At 42.9% G+C, this 24,957-nt stretch overlaps 1 protein-coding gene across 2 annotated transcripts; it reads left to right on the top strand.

Annotated features, from left to right (window-relative positions):
• The first annotated feature begins 1,988 nt into the window (after nucleotides 1-1,988).
• hic1 (hypermethylated in cancer 1) lies at nucleotides 1,989-11,783 on the top strand. Of its 2 annotated transcripts, none has more exons than XM_080773106.1 (2): nucleotides 1,989-2,167; nucleotides 9,175-11,783. In XM_080773106.1, the coding sequence occupies exon 2, from the start codon at nucleotides 9,192-9,194 to the stop codon at nucleotides 11,385-11,387; it is 2,196 nt and encodes a 731-aa protein (XP_080629232.1). In that variant the 5' UTR covers nucleotides 1,989-2,167; nucleotides 9,175-9,191; the 3' UTR covers nucleotides 11,388-11,783. The 2 variants fall into 2 exon arrangements, with proteins under 2 accessions (XP_080629232.1, XP_080629231.1); XM_080773105.1 differs by lacking the exon at nucleotides 1,989-2,167 and adding an exon at nucleotides 3,582-3,684.
• The last annotated feature ends 13,174 nt before the right edge of the window (nucleotides 11,784-24,957 follow it).

Genomic DNA, 24,957 nt, shown 5'->3' with positions numbered 1-24,957 from the left:
TTACTTTTTTTTACTTTGCTCTCAGCTCTCATGGTGCTGCTCTGTGTTGTCTTGACTGCTGCAGGCCACCTGCCAGACAGTAATGGAGCAATAATAAGTTGATTGGAATGCTAGTCATTCAGAGTGCAAATTGAAACGAGGTGCTTTGAGCCTTGGAGAGCTGGCAAGTCTACAGTGTATCTGCTCACACAAGTGTCTCGAAATAAGAAGAATGAGCTGCAGTCAGTCATGTGTTCACCACTATATATGGACCCACGTATACTCTGTCCAGGACGTGTACCACACATAAACGTAGCATTACTAACACTTGTAGAAATAGTGGAGAAGGTGTGTGATTTAGAGGGTGACACTAGACTGTTAAGTGATTTAGTTGTTCAGCTGCACCAAGCCTGCCTTATCTCCAGTTCCTCTCTGCATTGGTCCTGGAGGAAGTAGCCCTGCTCAGCATGCACTGCGTTGTGCTGCTCCGCGGGTTGGGCTCCAGTCCGGCTCTTGCAGCTTTAATTGAATCATTGCTTACACCAACCCTTTGGAAGATTTTTCAGTTCATTAAAAGTTCAGTGTTTCAGGTTTGTTGCACTCCAGATTACGTTAAATTGTGTTTTGACAAGTTTAGTTTCAACGTCCAGTACAGGTCTCTGGAGGGAGATTGATTAGTGAGATAAGGTCTGTCTGGAAAGACAACAGCTGTGTCCCCCTAAAATGGAGAAAGATTGAGGCGCAGTACTAACCAAATCTGAATTTTGTGTCCTTTGAAATTTGTTTTGTTGTATGTATGTGTTAAAAAAAAGTTCTTTAACACTTGTAGTACAGTGTATTAGGACCTTAATCAGTCATTAAAACACATTTTGGTCTGGCCCTGGACAACCCCCTATGTACAGTCAAATCTTAAGGGCCGTTCCAGGTCCATTTTGTGCGCTCTCAGAGTGAGTTTCTGGATTTGACTGTGTAATATATTCTCTTGCTTCTGCCTCGCTCTGACAGGGGAGTTAGTAACAGTTCATCATCATGGGAAACTGGAAGTGAGTGAGTGAAACTGGTGAGTCTGGTGATCATTACAACTTATTTAATAAAGTTGTAGCATACAGAAGAGGCTGCGTGAATCGATTGTCAGTTGAGATTAAAAGATTATACTGCACCTGAAATGAATATGCCTCAGTCTAGTAAGTATAATATACAAAATCAAGACATTTTGTCTAATAGCAGAACTAATGGAAAGTGTATTATTTTATAGGCCTGTTTCAATTTGCAGACACTTTGGCAAAGGCCAATCACTAGGAATACCCCTGAGACGGCCAGACAATGGGAGGATTTGGAGTGAGTATCCTACTGAAGTGCTCTCATAGGAACATAATATATCAGACAAAACCCTACCTCTTCTAACCTGGAAAGTATATGACACTTTTTCTTTTTTTATTTCTTTCCTTCTTTCTCTCTTTCCTTCTTTCTCTCTTTCTTTCTTTCTTTCTTTCTTGTGCTGCACAAATTAAGAGTATCTATATTGACCCTCACCCTGTATCTTATCTTTTGATTGAATAATTAAATTGATTGGAGTCGTTGACTGGAATATTACAATTTGGATGATGGCTATTTCTGTGACATTTATATGCCACAGTTTAAATTATAGCATCATATCATATTATTAGTTTATAGGTCTACATCTGTACAATGGCCTAATGCTGATGATGACCTTCTCATGATCAGACCATAAGCACCAGTATGTGAAGGTGTTCAATTATATATCAAATTTATATGCTAATTAATAATTAGTAGCCTAATTATGTAGACTTGGTCTACTAAAGAAATAGATGGGTTGCTTTATACTGAAGGAGGCTGGGTTGCCTCCTTGCGTGTATCTCCTACATGTTATGGCCATCGAGTGTCGCTGTGCGCGCGTCCACGCGGTAGAGAAATCTGGTCCGACCCGGACCCCGACAGAATCTGAAGGGTTTGATATTGATATAACTGTTTCACGTGAGAAACTGGGTTTTTAGCATGGCAGACAGTCAGTGAAGGAGAATCGTCAAGGAGGATAGCGATACATGCGGTCGGAACTGTTTGCAAATAGTTCGGGAGTTTTAGGAGAGTGGGATCTGACTGAGAGTGAAGGAATTCATTCCGAGACGGAGACCAGACCAACGGCCACGACACCAGACATGAGTCCGAGGTAGGTGTTTTGAGACGGGAGAGAGAGGAGTGCGATGCCGTGCCGTGCATAAAGTAGAGAATACACAACACACCGTGTCTGGACGAGCGCTCTGTGGCAGAAGGCAGATGAGATCCTATAGTCTGTTGTAATGTGTAATTTCAAATGAGTTGCTCTGAGAATGTACAAATGTAACCAGTGTAGTCGTCCTTTGGTTACATTTGTTCACTATCGGTATCGGTTACAAGTTGACTGTTGATATTCTGAACGCTTGGTAGCCTAGTTTTGGTTATAGGTGTAGGTGTCTGCGGTTGCCATGTCAACGAGTAGCCATATCACTTGTTGCATGTAGTCGCATCCGAATAGTTTATGATGTCTAAACACAGTGATGATCACACATGTAGGATCATACAGGTGGAGTCACTCACATGACATCACACAAGTAGCCTATAGGGTAAAAATATATAAAAGGAGTGTATATCACAGTGCATCATATAGCAGGATAACATTGGAGATTTAGTTTTTTTTTTTTTTGTATTTTTCTTATATCAGGACCCGTTACAATATTAAATTTAATGGACTGGATCTACTGGAGATGTTATGTTATAGTTTACCATATTGCAGTTCTGCCAATCAGTGTGAAGGAGGCCATATCTTTATCTTCCGAGGGGATCTTGTGACTACAGGCCGCCAGCAGCATACATAGCACATTTAGCCCTAACTGCATCTCGCCTTGAGGTGATGAGGGGAAAGGCCTTTTACTGATATGATATAGATCAGATCAGGTGTTTAGGCTATATATATATATATTATTAATCCACTATAAGGCAGGAGGACACACACATGGTTACCGGTGAGAAGGAGAGAAGTGACGCATTCTTTTCTTTAACGCCTAATCGACTATACCATCTCATTATACTTTGGTTTAACTTTAATATCTCTTTCTTGTGTCAAATGTTGCATTGGGGCTGCAGTGACATACAGTAAGCGGCCTGTCTCTTTAAGACGATGTGTTGTGAAGTTCAAGTTGGGGTCACATGAAGTTCCTGCCCTCTATTTTACCTTTTAGTTTTATTATAGACTGACATCACACGGGGCGCTAAAACACTTAAGAGGCGCATAGAGGCTCCATTATCATCTCAGCGAGCGTTATTGCCTCCACTCAAAAATAGCCGAGGAAATTACTAAGAATAAAAAAAATAGGAGGAAACTGGTGCTGTTCTAGGCACGTACTTTTTATAGGAGGGGATGAAAAAGAGGAGAGGAGGGGCACGGAGAGAGAGAGAGAGAGAGAGAGAGAGAGAGAGAGAGAGAGAGAGAGAGAGAGAGGTGGGTGGGTGGGAGGAAGGACGTAGAGCGCAACAAGAAATTCATATCAATTAATAATAAAAAAGAGTTGGCAGACGTACTTGGAAAACTGGCATGGATTTTGGAGGCTGGCAGTTCAAAGTTGACGCGTCAGATATGACTCCAACAGACTGTTGAGATGATCATTAAGGGCGACTTAGATCGGATGGCAGAAGAGATCGGGCATGCAGGTAAGAAGATGCCCTCTTTAGGCTTTACTCAAGCTTTCAACAGCGAACAAGAAGCAAGGGGAAATGTAGCCATAGCCTAGCCCTATATAACTTGTTTTTGGATAATAAAGTGTAGGCAGTATGCTACAGCAACATATGTTACATGGACTTTCCTTTCCCTTTGTTTCTTTGCTTTTATTCTCTTATCATGGAAAAAACTTTGCGCGTTTTATAATCAACAGTTGTTGTTTCGTATATGGAATTCAATTATTTTTTATATCAATAAATGGCATATTGGCATTATTGGCATATTTACGAAAAACAACTCATATTCTAAATTAGGCCTACATATGCAGGTGATTGTATTTCGAGCCTATTCTGACATACATATAGCTTATATACCATAATTTATCCCGAATAGCCTTTGCGTGATTCTCTAAAATCCTGGGACCGATCATTACCTGATATGATCTGTTAGACAAAAGAATACAAAGTGTAAACACTCATACGTAAAATACCAACATAAATTGCCAAAAAAGAATTGGTCGTCTGAATTAATACAATAAATATATAGCCTATAGCACCACAACCACCTGTGGATTAAGTCGCAGCATGGTGTTGAACTGGAGAAACGTTTATGTATTACGAATTTATTTGTAATTGCATGTTTTTCTTAATTGCTGCTCTTAATTGGCTCTTTTTATAGCCTAAAGATTAGGCAGCAGAGCTTGAGGAACGATCTGCTTTAGCTCTGTTGACAGACAGGTAGAGATGGCTGATATTGTTTAAAAGAAACAGCTGTGTGTTGCTCCACCTTGCTTGCTCAAAGGCCTGCGTATAGTTTTGAAGGATTTTCCGGAGATAAAGGATATGAGACACTTTCAGACAGAGAGCTGCATGGTTTCACGCGCGTTTACGTTTGGTGCTTAAATGTGAGGACAGATCAGAGAGGACAACGTATAAGGAGCTTTATTTATAAAATAACGCATATAAAGTAATGCTGTTATTTCAACCTGACATCCGATTCATATAGACTCAAATTAAGCAATTACTCGAGCCTCAGAGAGCATTATAAAGTCATAAAGCATTATTAATCTAGGCTATCTATTGAACTATTATTTATTAAAAAAAAATTATTAATAAAAAAAAAATCTGTAATACTATAAAAATGTTTCTTATTTCAGATGTATATCTGAACATCTCCAATGTGGAATCGATTAGGCCTATATGTGGTTAACATAGAAGTGGCACAATGTATTATAAGATATTGAGCTCAACTTGAAGAAAAATATTACTTACAAATGTTATTGTTTTCAGACTTTGATCATTTCCCTTTTTTCTGAGTATATTTGACAGTTAACTAAAATAATGCATGCATCTTCAAACTGTATCATAATTGTATCACATTAATGTCATATAGTAGCTCATGGTCATGGCTGACATGCGGTAGCCTATAGATTAACTGAGTCCAGGGTTTGTGAATGTAAATCCACGTTAGTTCACATACGGTAAAAGTGAACATGCATGCAGGAGGCATGGAGCTGTGCATGCGAGGTGTTTTACGAACGCATGAGTCGATCGCGGTATACAGCTTTCGGACAGAAACCTCGTATCTCGTATTTGTTTTCGTCTCGTGGACTGTAAAGATTGTCCAACATAAATTAATTCGTGGAAATTATAAATTCATGCGTGTTGTGCGCTTATGTAGATCGGCTATTCACTATTTTAATTAAAACAATATAGGCCTAATCATAAAAAGTAACTGCTTTGGACATACAAGGTTTCCACCTGACAGCAACGATATAGGCTATAGCATATGGCTCTAAAAACGAAACGTCTGCCTCCTTCTGATGCAAGCCTTCTGCAGATTCTCACTTGTGAGTTTCTGAACTTGACTGACTCGCTTATAACGGCTGCTACTTCCGCTCCTCATAGTTTTAAAGTGCATGAGTGAGTTTCATCACTAATAGTTTCATGCTGCTCAACAGCATTTGTCCCTTTCACGTTGAGACCAACATTGATGCAGAGTTCCTCAGTGTAGCCTATACTTTCACTTTGTCCACTATAGGTCTACTCCTGCGACTCCAAATAAAACAGTCAGATTCGTCAGAACCTATTATTTCATAAGATGCTGACTTTTTAAGCAGATGTTGTCATGCTCAATTCAAACCAATAATTGATATAGGCATACAGGCCTACACGATAGTCTTACAAAATAAAAAATAAAACGACGCAGCAAATTGTCCTATTATAGTCATGGGCCTAAACGTATTTTGTTACACGTGCCATGAAAATAATAATAAATAAAATAAAACGAAATAAAATACCATTACAAGCTTCCATCATTCAAAGCCTGTTCAGGCAGATATCTAATTGTTTATTATGATACAGTAAATCTAGAGAGATAGGGAAGTCTAGTCTGCCCGCAGCAAACGCACCCGCACAGACACAGCAGTCAAAACATTGTCATATTGAACCCTTTTAAGAGCATATAATGTAGGCTATATCAATCACCCAAGTATATAAATAGCTTTTCAAGACGTTAGCCTATAAAAAACAATCCCAGAGCCATCTCTTTAGAGGCGTAGCCTACAGTAAATTAGACCTATTTAGTCAAAATACATACAGTAGAATATTCAGATATAGCCTACAGCGACAAGAGAAGCCTGCAGGCATACATTTTTGGCTGCTTTCTAAATAGCCGATATTTGCCACTTTTGCCAGCAGTGAACTGAGTGTGTGTGTGTGTGTGTGTGTGTGTGTGTGTTAGATTTTCAGATTAAGGGTTTAAAATGCCTATATACTGCGTCCCCCGAGCATCTAAACAAATAGTCACACTAGGTTGTTATATGGGCCTATATCATTGTCAATTAACCAATCCAAAATATTCCTCTTCTTTATAGGCCTAGAAGAGATTACTGTCTGTAGGACTGATTACTAATCAGTTTAGCCCTAGTCAGTCAATTAACATTTTCATTGCGGTATAGGCAAAACAGGTGCGTGCAGCAGAAATAAATTCCGCTTCTCCAGTGAAATTATTATTTTACAAATAAATAAAAGCAATTAGTTTGTGTCACAGACTCACAGTGGCTCCCATGTAAAATTAGATCCATCAGACGCGAGGAATATTGAAAAATGACGGGTCAGAAGATAAGAACTGCATTTGAGTGTTTCCGAGTGTGCGTGTGTGTGCGCGTGCGTGTGTGTACGTGTGCGCGCGCGTGTGTGTCACAAAGCGCCGCGCTTCGGGCGCATGGGGGAAATGTATATGCGCGAGCACATGCAGCGTGTCACCACTCACCGCGCGGTTCACAGTGGTGTAGGCCTATTGTTAACCGCCTATAGGCTGCCCCCCATGTTTACAGACTTCACTTCAACATTGTATGGGGATATTCTGCAGATTAAATACATTACATTTACAGTAGGCCTAAACTTAAGACCACTGTGAAATCAAAGCCAGAAGAGAGACCAGACAGTGGAAACAATATTCATGCTTTCTTGTTGTTCTCCTTTCTTTCTTTTTTTTTCTTTCTTTCTTTCTTTCTTTTACAGACTTCAACATTTATCTAATTCTTTATTTATTTAATGTATTTATTTTGTGGATTTGGGATTGAACATACAGCCAATCCAAGTAGACCTGTATCCAGAATGTCTAATCTATCTAACGTCAACAACATTGGTTGAATTTGAGCACATTGGTTATCCTGCTGTATAAGCCTGTTGTCAAATCTGCTATGGAGTGATGTATGGATGAAGACAGCTATGCTAAAGAGCTCTCTGTCTCTGTTCATCTGTTCATTTTACTGGGGGCATTATAGGCCAGTGGTTGTAAAAGTGGTGTCTGTCTGGACACCCCCAGGGGTCCTTGAGGGGGTTCTAACTTCTAAGTGGTCTGTGGTCCTCAGCAAAATTAGTTGAAATAGCATAAAAATAATTTTGACCACTGTGCATCCGTTATTTTCAAAACATCTTTACCAACACATTATCTTGTATACGGTGATGTGATGGCCCCTTGCACAAAATGTTTTCCGTTGGGGGTCCGCGGCCAAATCCATATTAATTTGGGGGTCATGACAAAGGCATGACAAAGTTTGAGAACCATTGAGGCTACTCAATGCAATCAACAAGACGAGGATGAACTTCAGTCAGGAAGACCACGATCGGATATATTTATTTAGTTGCTTGTTTCCCATCAGTGAGACTAAGCCCTTAGGGAGGGTTACAAACGTTTTCATCTCCTAAAGTAAAGCATCTTCAGACACCACTGTTTGAACAATGCATCCTGAAGAATTTGTATAGTTCATATAGTTTACTTTATATGTGGTGCAACAATACACACGAATGTATGAGTGATACTGGAGTTTTTACAGTGTGCAGTGCAGTGTGTGTGTGTGTGTGTGTGTGTGTGTGTGCATTGGAATCCTGAGTTAAACTATTGAACCATCCAATTGTGCCATGATTTACATCCCGTGCGCTCAGCGTTCCTTATATGACTGCATGGCTATAGAGGAGCAGCCAGACACATCTTTTTTTGGACACATCTTTTCCCCACAGGTTTATTATACCTGCTGTTCATCACACTTGCAAAACATTCACTTTGTTTAAACCTTCTGCTACTTCTGGAATACTTTATCAGCACACCAGCAGCTTAAAAACACTCATCTCTCTTTTTTTCCTCCTTTTCTTTTCTCGTTGCTTCTTATATTCTCCTTCTTAATTTTCTCTGAAAACTGCTGCAGAGGAAATGAGTCAGTGTGTTGACTTGAGTTTCTGATAATGACAAAACCATCGCAGCCACTCAGCCGTGTAGCAGAAAGTCACATACAGTATATCCATCCAGTGGTCTTTGTGTGCACTTTATGCACTGTACACTACCACACCTGCCATTTATTGGCTATCATTAATCAGTGAAAAATATTGTATTATTTACTTAATTGCCTATATTATTGTATTATTTACTTAATTGCCTATATTTAAAAATAAATAAAAAGCGTGTTGTTGATCATCACAATAAAGAAAGAAAAATAGAACAAAAACAGTTAAATATATATAATTTGTTATTATATACTTATTGTAAAATACTACACATTTTTCAACATTGTCTTTCTTTTTTTCCCTTTTTAGCTTATTATCCAATCTTTATGCTATTTCGGGCTTTGTGTTAAATGAACTTTAAAACATGCATGCACGCACACACGCACACACACACACACACACACACACACACACACACACACACACACACACACACACACACACACACACACACACACACACACACACACACACACACACACACACACACACACACACACACACACACACACACACACACTCATCTCTCTGTTTCTCTTGCTCTCTTTGACACACACACAATATTTGGCAAATGACTAATTAACGACATTAGTTTTTATTATTTTATCAAGTATTATCATTACTGTGTTCCATTTGAAATGCAGATGAAACATGATGTTTACAGATGTGTGTTGTTGTTGTTTGTTGTCGTTGCAGGTGGCGGTCTAAAGACGATGTTGGACGCCATGGAAGTTCCAAGTCATGCTAGGCACCTCCTCCTGCAGCTCAACAGCCAGCGCACCAAGGGCTTCCTGTGTGACGTTATTATCGTGGTGCAAAATGCCCTCTTCAGAGCTCACAAGAACATTCTGGCTGCCAGCAGCCTCTACCTAAAGTCGCTGGTGGTCCACGACAATCTCATCAACCTTGACCATGAGATGGTGAGCCCGGGCGTTTTCCGGGTCATCCTGGACTATATCTACACCGGCCGCCTGAGCGAAGGAGACCCCGCCTCCCCCGCTGAACCCAACCTGGGGGCCGTCCTGGCCGCTGCCAGCTACCTGCAGCTGCTTGATTTGGTCGCCCTGTGCAAGAAGAAGCTCAAGAGAAATGGCAAGTACCCTCCGCGACCGGCTCCTGCATTCCTGCCCTATGCAAAGATGGCGGCCAATAACATGGGCTTAGGGAGTGGTGGCAGGTATAGGGTTTCTACTCCTGTCATTCAGTCCTGCCCTCCAGGCGGAGTGGTGAATAGCCACACACCCCGTGCCCCGCCACTAGAGGAGCTAGTTCCCCACCCCCTGGCCATTCACGCTGGTGAACTGTACGCTCCCACGTCCAACCAGGGCTCTCAGGTGTTCCCTTCGCCACAGTCCGCCGCCCAAATTGGCCCGCGCTCGGCCCACCCTGAGAGAAACTGCTCACCCATCTATGGCCTGGACTTGTCCAAAAAGAGCCCCCCCTCCCAGTCACACCTGGGACATACTCTGCCACATAACGATGATGAAAGAGGCGGGGCTCTGAGTGGTCGTGGCAGCCCTGTGACAGGGGCCAACGGGAGGGCCTATCCCTCGGAGAAGATGGAGTTATCCGACCAGGCAGGCTCTCTCACACCTCTCCCGTTCCCTCACCTCAACCAGCCACTCGGCCCCCATCTCCCCCACCTGCACCGCTCCAGTTCACATGGCCCGGACCACTACCCGTGTCCCCTTAGCCCCGACACCCCCACAGACGCTGGAGAGACAGGCAGAGAGATGGGCAACATCTACCGCTGGGTGAAGCACGAGCCGCCGTCCTACATGGCAGAGGACGAGGAGGAAGACGAGGACGAGGATGACGGGGGCGGACACGGAGAGCGGGAGAACCACCGCCAGCATCACAACCACAAGGCCGGGGAGGAGAGCGAGGGGGCGGACGACAAGAGCGGCTCGGGCAGCGAGGAGACGGGCAGCAGCGAGGGTCGGCCGTCCCCCGGGGCCATGGGGAGGTTCCACATGCCCTACGAGCCCGAGAGCTTCGGAGACAATCTGTATGTCTGCATCCCCTGCGACAAGGGCTTCCCCAGCTCTGAGCAGCTCAACGCGCACGTGGAGACGCACACGGAGGAGGAGCTGTACAGCAACTCTGGTGGCGAAATGGGGAACAGCAACAATGGAAATGCTAAAAGCAACAGCAGCAACGCTAACGGTTACGGAAGCCTGAACAGCAGCAGCAGCCTGAACAGCCTGTCCCACCTCGAGAGTAAGTCCAACCAGGGGCTCGGCTCCGTGGGCATCGGGGAGATGATTCGCCCCTACCGCTGCTCCAACTGTGAAAAGTCCTACAAAGACCCCGCCACGCTGCGCCAGCACGAGAAGACCCACTGGCTAACGCGGCCGTACCCATGCAGCATCTGCGGCAAGAAGTTCACCCAGCGCGGCACCATGACGCGCCACATGCGCAGCCACCTGGGCCTCAAGCCGTTCGCCTGCGACTCCTGTGGCATGCGCTTCACTCGCCAGTACCGCCTCACCGAGCACATGCGCATCCACTCCGGGGAGAAGCCCTACGAGTGCCAAGTGTGTGGCGGCAAGTTCGCCCAGCAGCGAAATCTCATCAGCCATATGAAGATGCACAGCAGCGGCGGGGCGGGGGCGGGCCTCACCGCCGACGGGAAGCTCAAGCTGGACTTTGCGGAGGGGATTTATCCTCTGAGTAAATACACGGCAGAACTGGGACTCAAGCAGGAAAAGGTCAACGAGCTCCTCATCCAAGCCCAGCACCACCACTTGGTGGCCGACTCCAAGGCCATGGACAGCCTCTATCCGCTGTCCAAGCTAGCCGCCGACCATCTGGGTCTCACGCACGATAAGTTGGACATGCTGGGGGTTCTTCCGCCCCCACAGGGCCTCTCTGACGCCCGCACCATCGACCGCTACTCACCCAGCTAAGGCCACGTGACCGGCATCCATGGCGACGATCTGTAGATGTTTGTGCACTCACGGTGTGCGGTATGGCGCCGTTCCACCTCAGCTCAGTATCTGTTCTGCACCTCAGGCCAAGAGCTTTTGGTCTCCTGGTGCGTACGGAAATGTGTAGAACTGTCCTAAGTGTCCTCCTTTGCAGCCTTTAAGTCTTTTACAGTGCTCCTTTAAAAGGAAAGAACTGTGCTATGCCGTGACCAAGGAGCACTCACTCAAAGCAGTGCAGTATTTATGTACAGTGAATGCAAACACATTATTATTTTTTGTATCAAGCCATTGAGCCAAAGCAACAGATTCAATACCAAAATGAAATAGGCTTTTTTTTCTTTTCTTACTTCCTTTTTTTCATAATTTATTTTTTGTATGTAGTGAAATAAAAAATAAAAAAAGGGGCGGGGGGAGGGGGGCGGGACTGTTGCAAAGAAGTGTTGCAATCTGACCCTAAACCTGTGTACTATTAAGTATTTTATGTGTACATAACTGAACAAAGCACATAAGGACAAGATTCAGGGCTTGTGTCCAGACCAGAGCGGATCTTTTAACCAAAGATAAAGCCTGCTCTTCTGGACTTTAAAGAAATGGGAAGACTTTTTAGTGTACATCTTTTTGTATTTCTTTTGGGGTACTGGACAATTTATGTATCTCATTCTTAAGCTTTCTACCCATCACGTTCCTGCTTCTCTAGTCACGAGGAAATGACTAAACAATGACAGCAGTCGCTTCAGCATTTAGGTAAAGTGATCTATGCTTATTTTCACACCAAATTATTTGCAACACACTCCCTCATATTTTGTTGTAAATCAAGGCTTATATTAAGTGACAGTAATAGTAGCTTAATCACTCTTACACTCAGCGCATCACCCTTTGAACTCCCGAGCTCCCTTTCATTTCTATTCTTCAATTTGCGTTTTGACTAACATCACATCGCCCGTAAATTGTTATTGAAAAGCAGCAAGCACAGCCCTGTGATCTCATAACTGGGACACGAGAGCCGCATACCCAGATGATGACACACCAGTCCCTGTTCATGTGTGGAGTTCCATCCCCATGGTAGACAGAGCATTATGGGTGTTGCCTCTGACATTGTGTAATATTTATCCACAATGGTGGATGCAGCTGAGGAACTGTCAGCAGAGAATGAGATATTGGAAGGCAGTGTCCAGGGTAGAATCAGTCACACAGATATCTGTCACTCGCTACCAGCAATAACGGCGTTCAGCGGCCATGACGCCCCACGCCTCAGCAATAGTCCCATGTTACGTCGTGCAGCAAGTGTTGCGCTATTCATTTGACCTTTATGACCTGCTCTCCCATGTTGCTCTCTGTGAGCCTTGCTACTGTTGACAGGCCAAAGTGAGTGCTCCACACTGTCACTGCTGTTTTCCTCCTCAACGCACGCACGCATGCAAGCACGCACAGGCACACACACACACAGGCACACACGCACGCACACACGCACGCCACACACACACACGCACAGGCACACACACAGGCACACACGCAGGCACACACGCTCAGGGAGCCGCCAATCTGATGTATTATTAACGGGTGTTTGGGTGCTCCCTGGAAGCTTGTACTGGGGAACAGCACATCCCAGCTGCCGTGCTCCAGTAAGCCCTGTGAAATCCCACTTTCTCCCTAACAATTCACACATCTTGTCGGCCTGATGTCCCATTTCATGCCTGCCATCCTGCCCCTCTGATCCGCACATTAACATGAAACCCGAGACTAGCAATTGTCTCCCATCCTTGCCGGTGTCAGGCACAACAAGAATGACATGCTTCTCTGTTGGCTGACCGGCGATTCCTCCAGCTAGAAAAGAAAACAAAAGAACACTTTTGAACGGTTGTGGGTTGAAGGCACATTTTTGTCTTCAAATGTTTATTCCAAAGCATGCTGGCCTTTTCCTTTGCCTTGACTGTTGGATCGTTTTAGATTAGAAGTTGCTGACCACTATAGTGCCATTGCCAACCTCAGTGGGTGAATGTGAAGACTAAAGCCATGAATGCACTGTGATAGGCGTTGTGAATCTTAAAGACTTACACTCAGCTTAGAGACAATTTGCCCATCTATGGGGACTGTTTTATGTTGTTTTATTAATGTAACAATATTGTAAGGGCTTCATTTCAGTAGCTTTATGATCATATCAAGGATGTTTGTTTTCTTTCACATTATTTCCCTTTCTATCAGTTAATTTTAACCAAAGCAACGCATGTGTTACTGATGCTTACCTCAGGACTGAACCCGGCAGGGGGATGCAAAACTCTAGCAAACCAACAAAAAACAATAATCACACAGGCACGCGCATATGCACGCACAGGCGCACAACACACACACACACACACACACACACACACACACACACACACACACACACACACACACACACACACACACACACACACACACACACACACACACACACACACACACACACACACACACACACACACACACACACACACACACACACACACATTTTGTTTCTTTTTCTTTTTTATATTGTATCGGGACAGTTGTCCTGTGTTAAACCTGTGGTTATTTTTTTCATACTTACAACCTTTTGCCTATTGCAATTTTATGGTGGAGAGATGATAACATGTTATATTAACAACATTCTTTTGTTTTGTTTATCTTACGATGTAGTAAATGTTTCCATTTGTATTGTCCTCAAAGAGGCTTGTGTGTGGGTCTGACCAAATACAATGTTTTGATAAGGCAAAGTCATTTATTTTTGGTAGCATGTTAAAACTGGCTGTTTGATAAACGCTGAGTTACACCTCTGTTGGCGTGTCTGGGTTCGGGTGCAACAATGGTATTATTTTGTGATATCTTTGTTTCCCTTCAAGACTATTTATTATCAATACTACCAGGAACAACGCAAACAGTGGCCTTTGTAAGGATGAAAACTAGCCTTGAGTTGTTTGACCATTTTCCTCTGGAAGCTAGCATCCACTCACTCTATGATACAATTCAGATAGTTAGAACATGCACAGAAACACAGAAGGAGCTAGCTTGTTTTGGATGGCAGCAAGTGCAGCTTTCCCCTGCAGTAGTACCGTACATGGATTAGTAAATGGAAGACTTGAGTTGAAATCCACAAATACCTTCCATAAAAGCTATTTAACAAAGACCACCAACCAAAAGTGTTTTGAAGCGAAATATGAGGCAACGCTGCAGCTGTCAGGAGTGTGTCAAATATACTGTAGCGTTTATGGACCCACAGGCACGTGAACAGACACCCAAAATGTAGAGATGGGCGGATGTGCAATCGTGGGAACTTTCGATCTCATTCGCCAACCCCTTCTCTTCCCTCTCATTCACCAATTCACTCTGACTGAAAATCTATCTCTTCTGTTCCTTCTCTTGCACAGTTAAAATAACATTGAACTGTTTCCACTGCCTCACCAAATCTGCGCAGGAAAGAAAGAGGGAGATAATGCCTTAACTTTAACATAGGATGTGGATGGTTTTTTAAATTCCCTTAATTCCCTTAATGTGTGTGTGTGTGTGTGTGTGTGTGTGTGTGTGTGTGCGCGTGCGTGGGCGTGTGTGTAGGAGATAGGGAGGGAAGGAGCGTGTTCATGGAAGAGGAAGCGTTTGCTTGTGTGTTTGTGTGTCCATATGCTATTTGAGTATATGAATGGCTGTTAATGTATGCCCTGGGAATAGGGCTGGTGTGAAGGACTAGAGCTGAGGAGCAGGAAGTGAACTTTTGGCTAGTCTGTCGTCTTGAGCAGGATGTGTGCCGTGTGTTTCTGCTCAGAGGCAGATAGAGAGAGGAGAGAGGGACGCAGATTGTGGAGTGAGAGGAGGAGTAAGGGAGAACGCAGCGGGGTGGACATGATCCATTGTCTCTGCATAATGAAAGACTATTCTTACTTCTTCAACTCTCCATTCAGAAAAAATAGGAGGCTCTACATTGTACAATCCTGAGATTTCATTGAGAGTGTACAAATGTAACACTGTGTTACATTTGTAACGGTCTGGCTAATAAGCCAGACCGAATCAGCCGTTGGCAAAAATAAATTGCCATCCCGCGACAGTGTTGTGTGATATTAGTCTGGCTTATTAGCCAGGCTAACACAGTGTACATTGTGCATTTGTAAACTCTGAATTACGGATGGGTAAATTAACAATTAACAGACTGATTGTATGTTTTGTTAATCATGCACATATGTACACAGTGATTTCGTTACATTTTTACACTATTTTACTGTGTATCTTTGTCACGCAAAGCTGTCCTTGTGATGATGTGTAGTGAAAAAGCAAGCCATTCAGGCAGATAGCTATTGTTTTACATCATTAATAATGTTTTGACTTTTAGACTAGTTTTTTTTTCGTCTCTTTTTTCCTCAATTAAACGTTTACATCCATATTGTGACTATTTATAAAGTTATAGGGACTGGCTGGTCAGTGTGAAGGCATAGACAAGGCTGGCTAACTTGCAATGTAATTGTGTTGCTAAATATATTTAATTAAGAAGTGTGAACTCTTCAAACTAAGAAATAAGTATGAATTCATAATGATATCATCATTAATCACAAGAATTATATGAAATAATATAATGTAAAATTAACAAGATTTTAAGACATAGATGAATGAGTTCTAAGTTGTAAGAACAGCGACCAATTTCTAAGTGTAGTTTTTCAGTTCATTTCATTCCATACTAATGCTTGTATGGCAACCATCCCGGTCCCCGTAAATTTTATAATACTCACAGTATGGAAATAAAATTGGTCTGGATGAGTTCCCATGACCCAGTAAGCCAAAAAAGTCTTTGATGTCAAAGGAAATCCAAACTATCCCTTTAAGCTTTTTTACCAGCGTCACCAGGCCATGTGACCTCTGTACTGTTAGACTTTGGAGATGGCTGACTCTGACAGGTTAAACAGTCTACAGAATACCTCCAAATGTCTATTTTGCGATGGGCTCCATATAACCACTATTATATTTGACGTTTATTATAGGTTGTACGCCAAAACAGTTATAGCACTGAGCAGACGTTGCCGATGCCCAACAGCGAAGCGTACACAGTGATAGCTTCTATAACAAACTGCCTTGTTGAACATTTCACCAATTCTGACTTTGCCTTATTAAAAAAAGCCATTATCTAAGATAATATTGATAAGAGCACAGAGCAGACTTGCCGCTAGTTTGACCCTCATGTATATTGTGTTATACAGTATGTTTTTACTTTGTATTGTTTTATTTTACAAAGAATCATGTTCTGATGTAAGCTTGAGCCAAATAGTATACCCTAGATTTATGGGCGACGAAATCATGAAACCAAAGTCGATCAACACCAAATGTGCCAGCAGTACGTTGGTGTTGTCATTGATTGTGTAGATGTGTATGCGTGTGCGTGTGCACATGTGTGTTTGTGCGTGTGCGAGCGTGTGTGTGTGACTGTGTGTGTGTGTGTGTTTGGTTGTGCTGTGCAGTGTATCCGCAGTACACCTGTCAATCTGTGTGTTTGAAAGTCTTTCCCACAGTAGAGCAGGGTGAAGTGGAGGGGCTTTTTGACACATTCAAGAGTCTTTATTATAAACAGATGCTTCAGATTTATTCCCCCCAAACTGCCATTTTCTGGAGAAATCGTTGAATTATGATTTTTATTACCCTTGTGACCTCCTAAAACTCCCTAAATCGGCTGTATTTTTTTGTACTTTGCTTCCTTCTCGCCCTCTCTCTCTGTCTCACACACTCATTGGCCACACTCCCTGTTCTCCCATGTTACCTCGGAGCTCTCTCCTCACCTCTGTCTGCCCCTCCTAACTTCTTGACATTCAGTGCAAACCAGTGCGCACCCCCCCCCCCCTCCCCACTGTGATTCACTGACTTCCAGCTGTTATTCATGTTGAAGAAGACACTTGTCTAAATGTTTATGAGAACAACTACTTTCTTTCCCTTAACGCCCTGATCGACTTCCAAAATGTGCTTTGTGGCATGTGTTAAAAACACAGCGGATGATTGGCCAAAGCTTTAAAACACAGCGGATGATTGGCCAAAGCTTTACAAAAAAAAAAGAATGTCTGACATGGCTTTTGTACTCTGCTCCGCCAAATCCAGAAATGGATTACAAAAAGGAAGATTAAAGACAGAGTTTAAAAGGCAAGAGGAAATGCAGAATAATGTGAGGGGAAAATATGCTCAGAAAGATGCCAGTAAAGTAAACATGTATGAAATTGCACAATTGAGCCAGGCCCACAGCTCCAGCAGCCAAGTCATGTGCCGCGATGGAGAGAACAGGCGGGGGAGAGGGAGGAAAAAATAAAGCAGAAACAGAGGGAGATAGAGGTAGTCGATGAAGCTTCAGTGAAAAACAAAGAAATAAACATAACTGTTTCTAATACCTTTCATTCGCTCCCCCCCGCTCCCCCCCCCCCTTAATCTGTGCTCTCATGTTCATAAAACAATGTGTTTCCCTCTGTCGGGAATGGAGAATTGTGAGGAAATGTTTTTTTTCTCTCTAGAGTTTAACGCTGCAGTTCATTGTCAGGTTTCTATGTTAATGTTCATGTCAGCATGCCCTCCGAATATGGCATCCTATTTTCCAGAGCGAACAATTATGACCCAATCAGCACATGACCGACAGAAGGCTCTTTGTAGATGAACAGGAGAAGGGTTGTAGCTGCCCATGTACTCCCCCGTTTGTTTGGCTTGGAGCGTCCACTCTCGACCACAGGGCCGATGAACAGACAAGACTGACAAAGTGGACCATGTGTTGACCTTGAAATGGTGTGTGTTGCTGTTTCATTCATGCCCGGCTGTTTGCAATGTGGTTCTGAAACACTTTCACTGATAATGTAAAGGCAAACAGTTAAACAACTAAACCGGGGCAAAACAAATAGCATTCATAGCAGTTAAAGCTGATCTGATCGTAACACAGCCACATAAGTGCACACACGCGCGCACACACACACACACACACACACAACCACGCGCGCTCGCGCACACACACACAGCTGGATGGCAGACTGCTGCTCCAGATTAGGTCAGATTTAATTAGGCTGCCCTGCTCCTTTTGGAGTGTCACTTCTCGTAGAAAAAGTCATTATTAAAGCAAAGGCAATGCTACCCAACACACACTGAAAAACCTCTGCCAGAACGTTATAGAGCCTCAGGGTCCACACACACACACGCACACACACACACACACACACACACACACACACACACACACACACACACACACACACACACACACACACACACACACACACACACACACACACACACACACACACACACACACACACACACACACACACACACACACACACACACACACACACACACACACACACACACACACACACACACACGTTCATGTGCAGTAATGATGGATTGTGATGTAATGATGATCAGTGTGATGTTTTTAGGTTGTTGTAGGCTATTGGTTGAGGTTACGGGGTAAGAAAGTTCAGCCGTTACATAGACCGCCATGCAGCCAGAGGCATTTATCATAAACCGCCACGCAGCCAGAGACATTTATGGATGAATGGAAAAAGCAAGGCAATAAAATGCATTGCATATTTTATGGAAAATATCAGACTAATCAATGGAAAACTGTTTCCTTTTACAGTAGCAGGCAAGAAGCACAAAATGTTTCAGATGTCAATAATCTCCAGTGAGTGTTTCCAAAGTGCCTTCTTGAAACAAAGTCAAGTGGTGAACACATTAAAATGCAATACATTATTAGACCAAACAGTATTTTTCATTTTCATTGTCAATATTGATCTTACTTTGCTTTAGTGAAATGAATGTATTTATTGCATGTCAAAAATGTTTTATAGGCAATTTCTTTGTGTAAATTACAATTGTGGGTTTTTGTTTCATAATTTTTTTCTCTAATTCTGTTGTCTTAATTCATGTCGATAAGGCTTTTATTTTTTCAAAAGCCAATGTGAAAAATGTCATTTTCTGTTTGTTTGTTTGTAACTATACCCACATCAACTTGGCAATAAAATAAATTGCATAATGGTTTCACAAGGCATGTGTCTCAATTATTTAGTTTTATTGTTTGCACAATAAGAGGCAAATCCCGTGATTTATAGTAGGCCTATTTACACTGATTTACACTGTCAGAATCTTAAACATTAGCACAGTGAGCTGAACATTCTCTCTTTTAATCTCTGTGTGTTCACACTGTGTAATGCGGATTCATTTTGGAATTCACATTTCAAGACAAAATGTGGGACAAGGGAGTAGAGCAAGTCTGCTTTATATTCTCCCACATGGAGACACGCAAGTGCCTCATTTAAGACAGAGAATTTCAAATGAATCTCATACATCACACAGAGTCCATATGCAACAATGTACAGATCCATTACTCTGTCAGCGGGAGCAAAACCAGCCAGACGTGCACACATAACGTGCACGCACATGTGCACACCTTTTTTCCCCCCGAAGTGTGTGAGCATAACCTGAATAACAAGAGCAGATGAGAAATCATATAGTGTAGTGCCTCACAGATGTTTGACATCAATCAAACAGTTTTGCCATGAATTACCTCTTCAAATGTGGTGGAAACAACCGAAAGAATATATAACACTGCATTCTGGGCCGGGCCAGCATGCGTCAGTTTAATTCTGTGTTGTACAGTGCCAAAGACAGTGGCACCGGTCCCTTTATTAACGCTTTTATATTACGCAAAGACATGTAATAGATGTTCATATCCTACGAGAAGAACAATTTTCTTTAAATATAATACAATCATTATTATTATTTTAATAATACTAATAATAATTATTATGCTGAAATGTCTGAGGAACAGAATAAAATCCTTTTACTTTTATACAGTACCTGTACACAAGATAGTGACAATAAAGAAACCTAATTCCTGTGCAGCCAATCCAGTTTGAGAATTGAGCCCGTCCAATTCCAATTTGTATTGCTGCAAATGATATTTTAAGATATTCTCTGATTTTATGTCAGTGGATCTCCCATTTAAAATGTCCAAGTGAACGTTTGAATGGGCACATGTGGAGACATCAATGCCTACTGGAGACATGCCCACCCTGAGTCCTCTACGCCTCCCTATCATAGGCACTGGCATCCCAAATGAAATGCCAAAGGTCTAGGGTGTCTGGTGTCGGGCAATGGTGCCATGATTACATCTGGTAATGTCAGAGGGCATAGAAGGTGGGTGCCACATCTCCCCCAATTAAATCCGCTAACCAATGCATGCCATAAAGTCACTTGTGCACACATATTTATTCACATATGCATTGGACACTCCTATGAGTATAAAAGTAAATCAAAGTAATAGCAGATACCTCTGTGACTTCATCTACATTTTGCCTATAGGTAGCTGAATATTTAGATTCTGCCACAGTGGCCAAATAATACATTTCAGGTTAGGGTTTGAGGTATAGGTTGTCGATCTAATGACAGTCGGACCAATAGTATGTCTAAACCAGTAAGACACCTGAGGGCAAGAAGCGACCTCGCCCTGGGCAAGCGCTAGCGCTTTGGCATGGGGGGGGGTCAGATCAACGTGCATGAATTCTGTACTGGCCATAAGGAGCATGTCTTGAGTGTACAGGGTTTAATGAGGTCAAATCAACATATGGAATGTCAGAACAAGTCAGCTCCATATATGGAGATCTAAGGATGGCAGCAGGGGCAGTGTCTTGAGTGTACAGGGTTTGATGAGGGCCGGGCCTTAATTTTCGGGCCTGTTGAGAACTCTAGTTTTCACCGGGTGCTGCTGGACCAATAATTACTGTACATTTGAGGAAGGCAATGTGAGTGTGCGTACTGCGTATGTGAGTGTGTGTGAGTGCGTGCGTCTGTCCATGTGTGTGCACGTGTTGGGTGCGGGAAGATTCAATGGAGGTTTAATGGAGGAGGGTAGACCTTACGTGTGTGTGTGTGTGTGCACTTTTTCTGCTGAGAGCAAACACTCTCTGCTGCTCCGAGTGAGTTGAGACACTAAAACATGTCCACTCAGTCCACATGCCATCCCTTATGTCACTTACAATGTCCTGTCCTTAGGTCTCTAATCTCTCTCCTGTGTTGGTGTTTCCTTGCCTCTCCGTCCCAGCCCACATGGACTCGCACTGAATGGAAAACAGCTGGTTTTGGGACCTCTCCAAGCACATTATGCCCGGTTCGGTTCTTCAACCGATTCCCCTTCACCTTTCCTCTCCTCGCTGTCCAGTGTGCTCCCTCGCTCCCTCTCCTCGTTTAACCTATTTTGACCTAAGATCAGATTTAAAAAATGTCTTCTACATCCTGACAGTTTTCTGAAAAAGCTATGTTTCTATGTCAGTCGTTCTTCGATTTTACAAAAATAGCAGACCTACAAGCTTGTAGATCTGCTCTTTTTCAATAGCTAAAGCATAACATAATGCTAACACCAAAAGGGGTTCCCGTTCAGAATGGATTAAGGTGGGGCTGTGCAGCTGAAACAAAAGAAAAACAGCTTGTATGAGAACATGTTTCTCACCCACATATGGTACTCTCTCTTTCTCTTCCTTTCTGTGAATTAATTTCCCAACCCTACTCCCTGGTGATGCTCTCATGTTATGACTGGTTCTGCTTTTGACAAGTAGAAAAAAGGGCTCTGAGATATAATGCAGCTGAGCTACACAGCCAAGTATGCATACAGCTAAGCTGGGTAGGTAATATGTTTAAGTTATTATGGCGCTCCTATACCCATAGCCTTGTTCACCTGCTCCCACAGACCAGAGGTGTCATGTTGTAAAGTGATGTCACAGGCGCAAGGATTGTGAGTGTCAAACTTAACTTAAAGGGATAGTTCACCCCCAAAATGCCTTTTTTCCCCTATCGATTACTGACCCCATGGAGACTTGAATTCATGGATATTTGTTTCGTTTTAGTCACATTCCTAAGCCCATAATTTGATGACCAGCAGTGGTTTCTCTATGGAAACGAACCACTGCTGGTCCTTAAATTATTGACTTATGAATGCGACAAAAACGAGTGCCAAAGTTATGAAAATAACTCAAAAACTTAAGTTCAGGAGGCAGGGCCTCACCTTATCATACCACACCTAAACTCCTCCAAGCCACCGATTTGAAGCTATTTAAACTTACTTCAAATAATAATAACACAAATCTGGAAGAATCGGGAAGAATTGACAATTGCATGTTGCATGTTGTACCTATTCGCTGTACCCATAGTATAGTAAGCAGTGCGTTACCTGTGGTAACAGGCTGTTACCACAGTACTATTAACATTAGCTATTACAATCAATGGGTTATAAACAGAGGCAACCAAGGTGTAAAAAGGTGCTCCTGGGATCATCGGGATAACACATCGATATAGAACAAAGCGGAGATCCGGGCACACTTGATGTTAAAAGGAGGAAAACTTTATTGAACCGACATGTTTGCTCCTTTTAACATCAAGTGTGCCCGGATCTCCACTTTGTTCTATATTGATGGGTTATAAACAGACATGGGCCTACTCTGGAAGTCGGGAACGATGCAAGTTGGGAATGAATGCCCCACCTGTGACCTGTTTATGCAACACCTTGTATTGTATGTTTTTGCGCCTGTCTCTCTGTAAGTCAGTCAGTTAGTCATTCTGTGGGGGTGATACCAACAGTCAGACACACCATTAGTCAGACACCCTCCCCGGCAGACCCGAACCTAACCCTAACCTCACAGGAAGCCACGGGTGATTTTTAACCCACAGCAACAGGGTTTGTCTGACTAATGACTGTAGGACTGTTGGTATGTCTAACCAACGTATTCTGTGAGCAGCTAATCACTGGCACCGTTGGACCAATTGGCGTGAAACTGACGTGCACACACACTTCCAGTAGGCCAATGAAGAACCTTTCAAAATCTGCCTCGTGGTGGCGCTATAACAGCCTGCTTGGCTGCTTCACAACTCTTGAACCGTAGGTCGTACAATCAAAATCTCAATTTCCCTGGATTCCCATGACGTAGCTCCCTGTAGGCCATTTGTGCCAGACTACCATTAGCGCTTTCTTCAAGACAGTTTTTGTTGCTACACCTGTCCAAAAAACATTACTTCTGGAGTCATGTGATTAAGATGTATCAGTCTGATTTGTCATATTCCATTACAATTGGCTATAACTAACTGCATTTCCAAATGTGTGTGCCCTTATAGGCTACCCAGCTTGGCAGAGACCTACTGTATGCTCTGAGGAAGAAGGCTTGGCAGAGACCTATGCTCTGAGGAATGCACGCATGTAGTTGTACTTGTTCTAGATAGATACATGGTACAGACAGTAACTACTTCCAGTTGTGCTTCAGCCAATTGGACCCTCCACCACCCAGTCTCTACTCTACCCTTTCTATTTCTATTGGACCCTCCACCACCCAGTCTCTACTCTACCCTTTCTATTTCTATTGGACCCTCCACCACCCAGTCTCTACTCTACCATTTCTATTTCTACTCTTCTATTGGACCCTCCACCACCCAGTCTCTACTCTACCCTTTCTATTTCTACTCTTCTATTGGACCCTCCACCACCCAGTCTCTACTCTACCCTTTATATTTCTCCTCTGTGTGTGTGTGTGTGTGTGTGTGTGTGTGTGTGTGTGTGTGTGTGTGTGTGGGGGGGGGGGGGGGGGTATTCAGAGTTAACCACAACTCACTCAAACCCACCAACCAACCAACAACCCACTAGCTATCAAATCCCAGACCAGAATATTGCTTCGTTTTCCAAAATACTATCAATCATTTTTTGCCTATTCTGTACCACCTCAATAAATTATCTAAAAAAATTGAATTGTGGTCCTAGCCTTATGAACTATGTATTGAACACTTGGTCTTGGATGATTTCTATACGATTGTGCAGCCTGTCACCAGATGTGACTAGCGATGAATAATTGTCTCTGCTTTTGGAAGGCAAGGCCTTGTTTCAGTCACACATCATCACAGCTCATCTGATCACTGGCTGATGTGTGTGCTAAGACTCATACAATAACACCCATTTCTGCCTTATTTCCAATAGCCTGTTCTGCTGTCATTTTTTGTTTTCTTCTGCTCTCCTGCACTCTGCAATGTACTTTTTGTTGACAGCTATTAAAAGTGTCCATGGCTTTATACATTCTGTGTTCTTAAATCATTATCATCGATTAATTGACTACAGCATTATGCCTATGTACATTATCTCATCATACCATTGTCACAGGTCATGCCCAGAGCCATAGAGTAAGACAGAGTTTCAACAACTCCGTTCACTTTATGGCGGCTCTTCTACATAGACTTCTGTTGAATGGGGACAACAAATGGGGACAAGTCCTGAACCGGACGAAATGCATTGGACTCAGGCAACAGCCCAGCTTTAATGATCTTAAATCCCTTTATTTTAGATAATGTTTTTAGTAATAGTACAACATAAACATTACAGAGACTTTAGTTGTCACTGTACAATACTTTAAAACAGTTGTCATGTTGCACATGCCTAAAATTGCTCTTATTTGCGCCGCCCTCATTGAAAACAATGTATTTCAAAGTACAGCTTGTCCCAGTTCAGGCTGCATGAACAGCGCTCGAGCGCTCAGTTTTCTGCCCCCTCAATGTCCTA

The sequence above is a fragment of the Protomyctophum bolini genome (genome assembly GCF_963924005.1).
Source record: "Protomyctophum bolini genome assembly, chromosome: 9".
Lineage (NCBI taxonomy): Eukaryota > Metazoa > Chordata > Actinopteri > Myctophiformes > Myctophidae > Protomyctophum > Protomyctophum bolini.
The sequence above is the reverse complement of the archived record's forward strand: the minus strand, read 5'-3'. Positions and strand labels throughout refer to the sequence as shown.